Source organism: Castor canadensis, chromosome 12 (assembly GCF_047511655.1).
Source record: "Castor canadensis chromosome 12, mCasCan1.hap1v2, whole genome shotgun sequence".
Taxonomy (NCBI): Eukaryota; Metazoa; Chordata; class Mammalia; order Rodentia; family Castoridae; genus Castor; species Castor canadensis.
The window spans coordinates 76,416,051-76,429,580 of NC_133397.1; the positions used below are offsets into that span (position 1 = coordinate 76,416,051).

General features: G+C 47.0%; 1 protein-coding gene across 1 annotated transcript; it reads right to left on the bottom strand.

The window, feature by feature from the left end:
• Positions 1-777: 777 nt before the first annotated feature.
• Cd8a (CD8 subunit alpha) lies at positions 778-8,392 on the bottom strand. Its single transcript, XM_074050147.1, has 7 exons — positions 8,279-8,392; positions 7,713-8,031; positions 7,263-7,625; positions 6,597-6,707; positions 6,279-6,389; positions 5,547-5,577; positions 778-3,353 (listed from the first exon to the last, which is right to left on the bottom strand). The coding sequence occupies exons 1-7, from the start codon at positions 8,336-8,338 to the stop codon at positions 3,302-3,304; spliced, it is 1,047 nt and encodes a 348-aa protein (XP_073906248.1). The 5' UTR covers positions 8,339-8,392; the 3' UTR covers positions 778-3,301.
• Between the last annotated feature and the right edge of the window lie 5,138 nt (positions 8,393-13,530).

Consider the following 13,530-nt stretch of genomic DNA (forward strand, 5'->3'; position numbering starts at 1 on the left):
AATCCTCCTGATCTCTGCCTCCGTAGTAGCTGGGACTACAGGTGTAAGCCCCCAGTGTGGGGCTTGGATGCTCCTTTTGCACATGTATAACAAACAGATTGGATGATACTTGTCATCTTTGAGCCCTGAGCCTAAATTCACAGCCTGCCTTTAGCATGCTTTAGGCCACTTGGCCTACAGATTGCCTACCTCTTTTCTCCCTAGTCCTGAGGGCCAGCTCTAAAGAATGCTTTTTCTTATATTGATTTTTGAATGTCTAAATGATTACTGTTTTACCTGTAAGCTGTGTTAATTACATTCTCATCACTTCGACAAAACACCTGAGAGAACAAGTTAAGGGAGGGAAGATTTAACTCACGGTTTCAGAAGGTTCAGTCTGTGGTCACTTGGCTCTTTGTTTCTGGACCTGTGACGAGGCAGATCATGCCAGCAAGAGAATGAGGAAGAGGAGGCTGTTCACCTCCTGGTGGGCAGGAAGCAGTGTAGTCACCAAAGGGGTCAGGGCAAGATAGAGTCCCAAGGACACTCCCCAGTAGCCCACTTCCTCCAAGCAAGCAGAAGTTTCACCACCTTTAAAACTATTAAGAATTTAAATCCATCAGTGGATTAAACTTCATTAGCTCATGATCTGTTTGTCTCTGGAAGTGCCCTCACAGATATTCCCAGAGGTGTGCTTTACTAAGTGTTATCTAAGGTGTGCTTATCTAAGTGTTTCTTAATCCAATCAAGTGATCAAGATTAAGCATCACATAAGTGAAATAACTTTATTGAGGGTATTAAAAAAAAAGAACCCAGCCAACCCTCAGTATTTGACCCTTTCCAGAAGCTTCCAAGTGTAGCCCCTTTGCTACTCAGCACTTGAGCTGATGGCTGAAGAGGGAAAACTCATAATGGGAATGCTCTTTTCTAGTTCTCCTTGGCCCAATCCTTGGTGCTCCACGGCCATCTTCACAGGTTTCTACCACAAGAAGCAGAGTGACCCATTGTGGGACAATGCTCCTTGTCCTCCCCAACAAATCCATAGGCACCCAGAGCCCTTCCCTGGCTCTGAGTCTACAGAAATTTTTTAGCATGGTGTTGGCTCTGAGCTGAGCCTCAGTCCCTGTGGTGCCACCTGGTTCTGATCAGCTGATGAGTTCAGCGGGGAGGGAGCAAGAGCCAGACTTTGATTCAGGGGATTTCCCAACTTTGTCTTCTTTCCCACATATTAGATACTTCTCTAAAAGTATCTTGGTTTTAAAAGTCAAGGTTTTTAAACTGGGGGCAGTGGTCATGTAGTCTCAGATACTGGGGAGGCTGAAGCAGGAGGATCGCTTGAGCAAGACCAGCCTAGGGCAGCATTGTGAGATACCTCCCTCCATTTCTAAGGGAAGGAAAGGGAAGAGAGGAGAGAGAAAGGAGGGGAGAGGGAAGGGAAGGGGAAAGAGAAGAGAAGAAAGAAAAGGAAGGAAGGAAGGAAAAAGGAAAGGAAAGGAAAAAGCCCGGGTGTGGTAAAGTTCAGTGGTAAATCTTAGCTTGGTGGGGGGAGCAGGGATGAAGTTCTATTTTGACCTGGTGCTGGGTATACCATCAAGCTGTACACTTGAACTTGTACACTTTTTTTGGTATGTATATTGTACCTCAGCAACAAAATGAAGATTTTTGTGATCAGTTATGGGAGTAGTATCACTTCCTCTGCTACCAAGAGAGAATAAAAAGAAGGAGGATGATGGAAGAAGAGGCTAATTCATTTTGATTGATGATTGATTGATAATGGGAGGCCAAGGGTAAAGGTGGGGGCTGGCCTGATTCCTTTGAGGTATTTACCCTAAAGAAAGATGCACAAAATTTTAGTAGTGTTATAGTAGTGGAAAGTTAGAAGCGATTGAAACACTAGCTAGTAGTTAATAAATAAATGTGGCACCACCAAAAATGTAATGCTATTTAGCCATTAAAATAACACTATAAATGTTTTTTACTAAGGCCACTTACAAAAGCGTAGTATAATTCCATTTTAAAAACAGGGTATCTATTTTACATATATGCATAGAAAATCAGGAACCATAATATCAGTACACCATACTGATCAGTACACCAAAATATTAACAGTGGACTAAGAATTATGGATGATTCTTACATCTCTTACACTTTTTTTTTTTTTTGGTGGTACTGGAGTTTGAACTCAGGGCTTCAGGCTTGCTAGGCAGGCGTGCTATCATTTGAGCCACTCTATCAGCCCTCTTACATCTCTTTAAGTTCATTGCTGGTACAACACTGAGACAGGAAATTCACACTCGGGGCAGCAGATTTGGCTCTCGGCCTCCTCCCTGGAGTCTGTTCTGCCTCATCTTCACATGGTTGACCAAGGGGATGCCAGGGAAGGTGCTGACAGCTCTCCAGTAATTCTGCCTTTACCAAGTATAGAATGTCATGGGCGGTCCCAGGAGCGTGTTCCAGTCTGCTATCTTATATTTAGAGATTTGAGCAGATCTCAGTCCAACTTTACCTCGGTATATCTAACTTTACTGATACACAAATCATACTTGTAAAGTTCCACCTTCTGCTGTGCAAGGGCTAGGAGAACGATTTGCTTTAGAGATGAAGGAATTCATTTTCCAGGGTTTAGTTCACCCCTTCACCTTACTGTCTAGGCAATTTCACACTTCAATATAAAAAGATCTGATGTTCAACTACATTGTAGAACCTGTCAAAAAAGTAGAAGTTCTCTTGTCTTTATTGCATGACCTTCTCAAGCTCAGAGCTGGTACTGAGTAAATCATATGTACAGAAAAAATACTTGTTCCCTTGTGGTTTGACACACAAAGCATTCGCCCTGAGGCACTGGCCTCTGGAAGAGAGAAACTTGAAGGCATAGAAAAAAGAACCCTGAGCTGGCAGAGGAGGGATCCTCCAACTCTGACTCCAACCCTGACTTGCTGTGTCACTGTGATCAAGCTGCTGCCACCTCTGAGTTTCAGCTTCCTCTACGATGGATGGGGAGGAGGTCTAGACACCACCTCCAGTTCTACCAGCATGATTCTGAGAAGTGGCTCTTCAGGTAGCTCTGGAGAGCTGCTCTCCACCCTTTACCCAATGAGTGTGTACAACGGAGCTTCGACCCTTGTGGTGTACCATAGATACATGGTTTGGTTCTGTGTCAAAGTAAATACATAAAGAAAAAGTAACTTCCCACCCTTCCCCCACTAAAGTGATAAGAATTAATACATAGAAGACTGGAAAAACCAACAAGAAGTTGCTGTCTTGCAAGGAGAGGTCTCAGTTTGGAGTCATGTAGTGACTGTTGCACAGGCCAGGTGCCATGTCAGACGCATTTCCCTGAAGGGCTAGGCTTGCCTCCTTGTCTGACGAGGGGCCTGAAAAAGAGGCAGGCGACCGTCATTGTAGGAAGAGCCCCTTCAATGCATCCATAACTAGTCCCCAACCCCTCAGACTGTGAAGGCTCTTGAGAACCTGTTCCTGGGGCACCAGCATGGGACAGGGTGAATGACTACAGCAATCCTGACAAGTGCCTCACTTGCACTACCTTCTTTAGTCCTTACAGCAACCAAAGAGGGTCAGCACTGGGCAGAGAGAAGTCCAAGAACTTGCTAAAGGTCACACTACTAGCAGCTGGCAGAGGCAGGATCTGAGCCCAGTTAGTCTGGCACATGGAGGCTTTGCCTAGGAGACCGGAGGTGAGATAATTTAAGTCATCAGTTGACCTAATTCTCAGGCCTGGAGGATCAAGGACAAGGGAGGGTGTAAGCAAAGGCTACCATCAACCCAGCTGAGCTGCTTGAGCTAAAAGTTCCTTTGACAACCCAGCCTTGATGTTACACTAAAAATGTGTGTTAATTTAGTGTTGGGCCAGTGACTCCCACTCCCCAGAAGCTAAGTTGTCATGAATATCATGTGGTCACATCCTGTCCTCCAAAACCTCCCTGCTGTCCTTCATCACTGAGTTATAAACTCAGGTGTGCGAATTCCTCAAGTGTTTAATCTGCACATCTCTGGGTTTCAGGGCAGGTTTTGTTGTCATTCATTTCAAAATAAGAGCTTTCCAAAAAAGTAGGGATAAGAGATTCACTTGCAAAAGCACAAGCGCACTCCAACTAATAGTATATCATCTCTGATGTTTGGGTTGGAAATTCGTCACATTTCCATTGTTTAAATTCTGATGTGCAGAGAAATACCAAGGAGTGTAAAATGCAAACCCCAAGTATAAAAGTTCAAATACTTTTCATCTCCTGAAAGAAATTGCTGTGCATAGTGGGTTATCCTTGAATTCTTTTTTTTTTTTTTTTTGGCAGTACTGCTTTAACACTAACCCTCAGCCAGACCCCCAAACCAAGGAATTTCAGATGCAATTTGCAACTCTGTTGCTTCCAGTGTGGCTTTAGACAGAACACTTAATGTCCTCAGTCTAAGTTTTTTCCATCTGTAAAATGGAGGTCATGGTAACTGCCATAAAGGTTGTGAAACTTGAAATTTCAAAAAATATTTAGTCATCTCTCATATTCGAGGGGGACTGGTTCCAGGACCCCTCTGTCCCAGATACCCAGATTTTCGGGGAGTCTTATGTAAAATGGCATTGTATTTGCATATAATCTGTGCACATCCTCCCTACCCTTTAGATCTCTAGATGGCTTATGATACCTAGTACATTGTAAATGCTGTGTAAACAGTTGTTAAACTGCATTGTCTAGAGACTAATAACATGTTCAGTCCACACACATTCTTTAAAAAATATTTCCCATCCATGGTTGGTTGGGTCTGCAGATGCAAAACCCATGGCTATGGAGGGCCGACTATAGAAAGCAAGTAACCGGTAGGTTTTCATCAAATTGTATACTTTTTGATGATTTGACTGTAATTCTGCCTCTACCCCCTCAGGTGAGGTTTGCTAATCTCCAAAATATGATGCTGTGAGGATTAAGAGAAATGGAAGGGTAATCCCTACCACAGTGTCAGGCTAGAGCAACTCTGATTAGATGTTTTCCTGGGGCTGCCCCCACCTAAGGGAAAAGCAGGTGGGGACTGAGGCCTCTCTTACACTCTTGGGCTGCCAGGGAGTTAACTGATGTCCTCCACTCCTTGGCAGCAAATCCAGACCCTGCACAGACACAGGGAAATTAGGATCCAAGGCCATTGCTTATTTGGTTTAGGTAATGTTTCAAAAAACTAGACCAGCCAAGAAAGAGGTGGGGGGGGGGTGTGTAAAAAAAAGAAAAAGATACCCAGACCAGAAGGAATCATCTAGAAAGAGGACTCAGGTACTTGACCATGAATTGGAGGAAGGCCTTGGATAGGTTTTTGGTACTAAGCCAAAATGGATTTACTGAAGTCACACTGCTCTCCCAAGCAGCACAACCTGGGCTTCCCTTTCTCTCAGGAATGTAGCCATATTACCAGCCTTCTGCCTCTCTTTGTTCCGGACTAGCTGGCTACCTGCCCCCAGAACTCTACTGTCACCAACTTTCTTTGGGAACAGTTTCTACCATCTGCTGCTGGACAGTCAGGTCCAGGGCTGTCCAGGGTGAGCAGGCTCAGGGTTATAAAAGACTCACCTGGGACATTTGCAAACCCGTCTTCTGTTTCCTGGATAAAGGAGAAAAGAAGGGAAAAAGTGAGTGTACCCACAACATTTATCTGATTTTCCTCTCCCTCCCTTTCTCTCTCTCTCTCTCTCTCTCTCTCTCTCTCTCTCTCTCTCTCTCTCTGTTGACAGGGTTTATCTGATCCTCCTGCCTCAGTCTCCTGAGTGCTGAGGTTTCAAGTTTATGCCACCAGCTCAAGAGCTGAGGTAAGAGCTGCTTTTTCATCCCTCTCCTCAAGCATTAATTTACAAACCATCGCAAAGGCAGGTGTGAGTGAACAGGTGTCCACATCTGTTCTGCAGAACTGAGCTGACACAGTCATCTGCATGAGACCCCAAGAGGAATGGAGGGATCGAGGGATTATGAGGAGGGGGTCAAGGGCAAACCTCAAACTAGTGATTTTGACCCAGTCCTCCTTGGTCCAGGTACCCGGGCCACAGCTCCCCCCTGCCCTGCCTGAGGTTTGCAATCAATTCGGACTCTGCGAGCTGTGTATTTTTTTTCAAAACTTCCCCGAGGGTGGAAAGGGGCGAGAAGGCTTTTCTGCATGTCTCCAGGAAAGAAAGAACTGTGCCTGGTCCCAAGATGCAGCCTGGGAGTCCCAGAAATTTGAATATCATCTCCCCACAAGGGCTGTCTGGAGCTTGAGCAATGCTCAAGAATGGAGTTGAGTTCTCACCGCGGTGACTTCCCAGAACTTACTGTGATGACAGATGACAGCGATGATCAGTGACAGGAGAAGGATCCCGCAGGCTCCGGCCAAGGGCGCCCAGATGTAGATATCGCAGACGAAGTCCAGTGCCCTCGTGTCCACTGACAACACGGAAAACAACACTTAGGAGCTGGTGGGAATTGCACATCCCGCCCTCCACACCCCCACAACAGCCGCCATCCCAGCACTCCTCCCTTCCTGGACTTGGGGTCATCACCGTTCACACCGCCCTCCAGGATCAGTCTCGCCCCTGGCAGGGGGCCTCCCGGTGCTACCTCTGCCTGCCCCAGGACCCGCGCCCGCCTCACCTGTGCCTCCCGCCCCGGGCCGGCAAGCCTCTGGGTGCACGGACATCGGGTGCAACTTGGTGGGGGACACCGGCGTGCGTGGTCGCGGCGCTGGCTTCGTGGTGGGCTTCGCTGTAGGAGCAACAGGGTGGTTGGGGACCAGGCTAGGGTTATAGATGCACCTGTGCTCCCAGCCCTCGCTCGGTGCACAACCCAAGGGGAGTCTCCGCCGGTTTTCTCAGGGCAGGGGAGAAGGGACCCCCGGGTACGCGCTGACCCCTCGCGGCAGGGCCATCACCTACTGCGTGCGCGGCTCAGTCAAGCGTGCACTGCGCGGGGGACCGCCACGCCGGAGCCTCGGCCCTCCACCCCGCACCTTCACCGCTCAAGCAGCAGCCTGAGTGCAGGGGTTAAAATCCGATTCTACTGACAAGCAGAGGTGCAGGGAATTTAAGTAACTTGCCCCAGGACCACACAAGCACCCGAACTCGAGCCCAGATGGCCGGGCATAAAAAGTCACCTCCATTTCCTTATCGGTGGCACCTTAGCCTCAGTTCCCTCTCTGTGAAATGGGAACGGTATCTAAGTAGCCCCCAGGGGCGCTTAAGAGGCTTGAAAGCGGGGCATCTGTGTTCAAATGGGAGCCCCAAACTCCACTCGAAGAGGCGGCGCGCCCCGTGCCCGGACCTGGCAGAAAGACGGGCACGAAGGGACTGAAGTACATCATCGAGTTGCTCAAGACCGTGCAGAAATAGTAGCCTTGGTCTTTCTCGCGGAGGCTCCTCAAGGTGAGGGTGTACGAACTCTGGCTCTTGCTGCCAGAGAACTGCTGAGGGTCCAGGCCATCGGCCACCTTGGTTCGAGTGGAAGAGATGTACATGATGAAGGTGGGTCTGGCGGCGTCGCCGGGCGGCACATAGAGCCAGGAGCAGCCTTGTACCACCGGGATCAACAGCACTTCGCAGCGCAGCTCCACCTTCTCGCCGAGCCGCCCGACCACCTCCGGCGGCGACATTCTGAACTGTTTCAGCGGCTGGGCTGTCGCGACATCTGCGGAGGGCAAGTAGCGAGGTTGAGCCGGAGCCCCTCGCCCGCCGCCTGCCCCACGCCCTGCCTCCCCCCGGGTCGCAAACTCACGGAGCAGCAGGGCCAGCGGCAGAAGCCAGGTGGTCACCCGCGAGGCCATGGCGCGCTCCCCGCGGCGCGGCTCAGGTTGAAACTCGGACGTGAAGAGAGGCGCCCTGGAATCCGTGGGGCGTGGAGGGGGAAGCTGTGCCCTTCGGCCGGCCACAGAGCCCGATTTCGCATTTGGAGGATGTGATGTCACTCGAAGCCCCCGCTGAGGAGAGTCGCCCTCCTTTTCGCGGTTGTCACCTTCTAGCCCGGTGAGGGGGGCTGGGAGCCGTGAATGGGGCAGGCGAGGTAGCCTTGCAAAGCAGCTGCGGGCAGTTGGAAACTGTGGGTTTGGGGATGAAAAAGGGAACTTGAAAATGACCCATGGAAATAGCTCTCTTGTGAAAGTGACAGAGACAAGATAGAGCTAACAGCTTGCAAGAAATGAGAGAGAGAGAAAGCAGGAAAGGAGAGAAGTGTCCATTTCTTTTGCCCTCACTCAGTGTGTCTCTTGTATGTTCCCTTGGGGTTTTTGTCTGCCAAATGGGGATCCAAGGCTGGGTAGGATGAAAAGTGGATGAGCCGCTCACCTCTGGAAACTCGTGCAGGGCAATCCAGGCATTCTTCCCTTCCACCCAGGGGACTTCCATGGGGCAGTGGCAGTGGAGCCTTGAGTGGCACTGTACTCCTCTACAAGCTTCTATGCTCCCTCAGGGGCAAAGCTAACCACCCAACTCCATCCGTTCATGGTGCCATGGCAACAACCTCCACATCAGTTTCTCTCCCAGCCTCCTCTGGCCACCTACTCTGAAAAGCATTCTCATTATGGGGACCTGATGGTGTCACTCCTGAAACGTCCCCTGACCTGCTTTGCTGGATGGAAACTCAACCTCCTGTCTTGGTCACCAATCCTTGGGTGGGTTCTGGCTGCTCCCAGCCGCTGCTTCAGCCCCTACCCCTGCCTTTCCTACCAACTCACCGGCAGCTGCATCCTCACAGGCTCCACATTTCCCAAACTCTGCTTGTCCTTGGGTTCAGGCCCTCGCCTTTGCTGCTCTCTGATAGGCATGATGTTCTGTGTAAGCTCTGGGGACAGCTCCCATGCTGCCTAACTTGGACCTCATTTCTCTCCTGTCCTTCTCTGGGTGCTCACGGGGATGTGTGTGTGGCTTGGGTGAGTGTTTGGGTGGAGGCAGATTTCCCTCTTCTGTCCCCTTCCTTCTTGCTGTTCTGAAACCTTCTGGTCTTAATGGCGTGCTTTCCTCCCGTTTCTTCACACTGCTACTGTTCCACTCCCGAGACAAGCCACCTGGCATACTCCGCTCCATGTGTCTGCCCCACCCTTGAGTTCTGTTGGGGAAGGGCCATGTGCCTGTCCTCCGTCCCCCTGGTGGCACATTCCAACATGAGCTGTACCTGTGTTTGCTGAACTGCACTCCTCTGGTGGGGTCTACACTTAAGCAAACAAGTACTGGATGAGCTGTTTTGTTGTTGTTTTTGTGATACTGGGGATTAAACTCTGCCTCACACTTGCTTGGCAAGTGCTCTACCACTTGAATTCCACCTTCAGACCCTTTGCTTTTTAGTTTGTTTTTCAGACAGGGTCTCACACTCCTGTGGGGGTGGGAGTTGGTTGTTAATCGTACTTCCACATCCTGAGTGGTGGAATACACTCAGTGGAATACAGTTGTGCACTGCCATGGAGGGCTTGGGTGGGCTTTAAAAACAAAACAAAAATTGAAATCAAAACTTTGATTTCAATGTCCCCCTTCTCAAAGCATTTAAAGAGCTTACTCTAATATAGAATATTTTCTGTTTAGAGATTGTTTTAAAGTGTGTTTTAAGTTACAGGAGTGATATGTTCTTGCAAAGTATCAGACGAAACAAACATAAATACAGAGAAATCCTCTCTCTCAACTCTCCTCATTGTCATCAACTCCCCAGAGAAAACCATTGTTACCGTTAAGCGTATTGCTTAGATATTATCTGTGCAAAAACAGATGTGTGTACATTATTTTAGATACTGGAGCTGTATTGTGTATGTGTACCTTACCTTTCTTAACAGTAGAGGAAGGAAAACTTTTCATGTCCACTGATATAGATCTACCCCATTCTTTTAAGTGGGTGCATTCTATAGAGGTGTTCCATAATTTAGTTCTCCTGTTAATGGACATTTATACAGTTTCTCTTTTTATGAAATTGCTATACTAGCAAGCCTATGTAGATATAGGCACCTGCATCACTGTATAATTGAGTACTTCCACCAGTACATGTAGCATTTTCAAATGGAAGATGACAGTTTCCCATTCTGCTTGGTCACTACTCTCATGGCAGGAAGAGTGTCATATGACCCTGCTGGTCAAAGGATTCAACCCAAAGGATGCTAAAAAGGATAGATAGACATGAAGGCTTACCCTCCCCAGTTGGAGGGAGACTAGAGTCAGATCTCTGGGTCTTAGGAACCAGGTCCCCAAGTGTGATGATGACTGGATTTTGGGGGGAACTGCTTGAAAATACAGTTGCTCCATTTGAGCCTTCCAGAAGTGAGCTGTAGCTGGCTTGGGGGCCTTCCAACCTTGCAGCTAAGAAAATTGTCAGCCATGGGGGTGGTGGCCCCTTTGTACAGAGCATCATGGGGGATAGGGGATGCCAAAGCAACATGTCAAACCCACCAAGGAGGCTTTGTGACCCCAAATGATATTTTTTTGCAGAACGTGGTGGATTTTTTATATAACCACAACGACATCCGCCCTGCAGCAGGCAGGAGAGCAGATGTGAATGCACATGTTTGGAGATGCTTGTTTTCTGTAAACCAGGTGTGCAAAGGGCTGAGTTGGGCCCTGCCCATGAGGGCCAGGTAAACTCCAGCCCCTTACCTGTGGTACTCACATGGGATGGCTCGAAGAAAGGGATGGTACAAAGAAATGGGAATGACAGCGTTCTGTCCATTGTTTCTTAAAATATGCAGAGAGAGACGGTAGAGAGTAACCCTGACAAGGGTCTTTGTGATTCTCAAGAGATTTGCACAGGTTAAAAACATATTCAAAATGCATAACTAGGCAGGACAGCAGTGGGAAATTCATCATGGCCTTGTGCCACAGCTCCTAAGGCACAGACAACAGCCACAATTTGGAATTATGGCAGTTGCTTGCTGTCTTCTGTTGCCAGTTTAGGCCTATGGAGACATTATAGGTCTCCTTGTTTGGGGCTTAGAAGGGTTATTGAAATTCTGAAGTTATCAGCGCCTTGCTTTATCTCAACCACAAATACCTGTGAAGGGCTGGGAATACAGCTCAATTGTAGAACACTTGTCTAGCATGTATAAGATCCTGGGTTCAATCCCTAGTAACACACACACACACACACACACACACACACACACTAAATAAACTTTAAAAATATACAAAAAACTCCCCAACTTCCCATCAATGACTGTTATTTTCGTTTTAAGTTTTGAAAACATTTAAACATTTTTTTATGTGTAGCAGGTAATATAAAACACTCATATGCCAATTCCCTAGAATGCTTGTATTTTGTCATATTTCCTTCAGAGGAAGTGACAGATACACTTGTACTATCCTTGCCTCCTTTCCAGAAGCAAAATTTGGGTTTCTGTCTATCAAATTCAAGAAAAGAATGTTAACTTTCCAACTATGACTGTGGCTTTGTCTACTTCTCATGCTTGCTAGGCAGAGGCAGGCGCTCTACTACTTGAGCCACTCTACCAGCCCTATTTTGAAGCTTTGTTATTAGGCACGTATACATTTATGATTTTTCTGTGTCCTGGATGAATTGACCCTTTTATCATTGTGAAATGTCCCTCTTGAAAAAGGAACCCTCTTACACTGCTGGTGGGAATGTAAACTAGTATAACCACTCTGGAAAAAAATTTGGAGGCTACTTAAAAAGCTAAACATTGATCTACCATATGATCCAGCAATACCACTCTTGGGGATATACCCAAAAGAATGTGACTCAGGTTACTCCAGAGGCACCTGCACACCCATGTTTATTGCGGCACTATTCACAATAGCCAAGTTATAGAAGCAGCCAAGATGCCCACTACTGACTAATGGATTAAGAAAATGTGGTATTTATATACAATAGAATTTTATGCAGCCATGAAGAAGAACGAAATGTTATCATTCGCTGGTAAATGGATGGAATTGGAGAACATCATCCTGAGTGAGGCTGACCTGGCCCAAAAGACCAAAAATCCTATGTTCTCCCTCATATGTGGACATTAGATCAAGGGCAAACACAACAAGGTGATTGGACTTTGATCTTAAGATAAAAGCGAGAGCACACAAGGGAGGTATGAGGATAGGTAAGACACCCAAAAAACTAGATAGCATTTGTTGCCCTCAATACAGAGAAATTAAAGCAGATACTTAAAAGCAACTGAGGCCAATAGAAGAAGGGGACCAGGAACTAGAGAAAAGTTTAGATCAAGAAGAATTAACCTAGAAGGTAACACACATGCACAGGAAATTAATGTGAGTCAACTCCCTGTATAGCTATCCTTATCTCAACTAGCAAAAACCCTTGTTCCTTCCTATTATTGCTTATACTCTCTCTTCAACAAAATTAGAGATAAGGGCAAAATAGTTTCTGCAGGGTAACGAGGGGGTTAGGGGGAGAGGGAGGTGGAGGAGGGAGTAAGGGAGGGAGTGGGGGAAGGGGGAAGAAATGACCCAAACATTGTATGTACATATGAATAAAATAAAAATTAAAAAAAAAAAAAAGAAATGTCCCTCTTGATCTCTGGTAATACCTTGTTTTGAAGCCTACCTTAATAGTCATATGACCACTCCATCTTTCAACTTTGCCCTTCTGTTTTTTCGTGTTTTGTTTTTGTTTGTTTTCTCTGTGCTAGGGCTCAAACCCAGGGCCCTAGCTCTGCCACTGAGCTGCGCTCCCAGCCCCACCCTCTCTGTTTTAATACATCTACATGTATATTTTAGGTTTATAATATTATTTTGTGAGTTACTTGAATATACAAAAATTTTATCATATTGTAAATCTTTGACTTTGAGCTCTGTTGATACAGACTTATTTTAAATGTTGTGTCATAGCATCATCTTGTAAATATACTGTTAGGGTACCTTCGAGGCTTGCAGCCCACTCAGCATGAAACTGGCCATGGCTAACATGACCCAAGCCACCACTTACTGGAACTAAGGGAGGTGGGACAGTTTCTGGGAACACGGACTGTTTCTGGTTAATCTTGCTAGAACGGCATGTGAGTCAATGAGTTAAGACACCTGGTGTTTACCAAATTCCTGATAAATAATCTTCAAGTAATCTTGCCCCACCACCAGGATGTGGGTGATATCAGAAATATGTGACCCCAGGGACCATAAAAATTGCTGTGTGACCGTGACTAATGTCTAAAAAAATATAAAAGCAGCCTGAACTTTATATTCGGGGTCCTTGTTGAAACCCGCTGCGTCGGGCGGATACCCGGACCCCAGCTGGCTGGAAATAAACCTCGCTTTGTGGCTTACATTATCGTGAGTGTCTTTTGTTCCTCTGAGGGGTGGTCAACTTCGGGCCCCAACAATACCACAGTACTGTGGTTCTCAAACTGGGTATTCAAAGCAACATGCAGACTGCCCTGAAGGACATGCACAGTTTTAAGCAAATTGTTTTGTTTATCCCAACTCTCATCAGCCCTTTTTCTCAAGATGGCTCTGCCCAAGAATAAGTGCCTGTGTCTATGCTTTCTGCTGGTTCTCCTCCCCGAGCTTCTCTTTCATGAGTGTTATTCTTTCACCTGGAAATAGAAAGACAGTTGGGTATGGTGGCTCATGCTTGCAATTCCAGCTACTCAGGAGGCAGA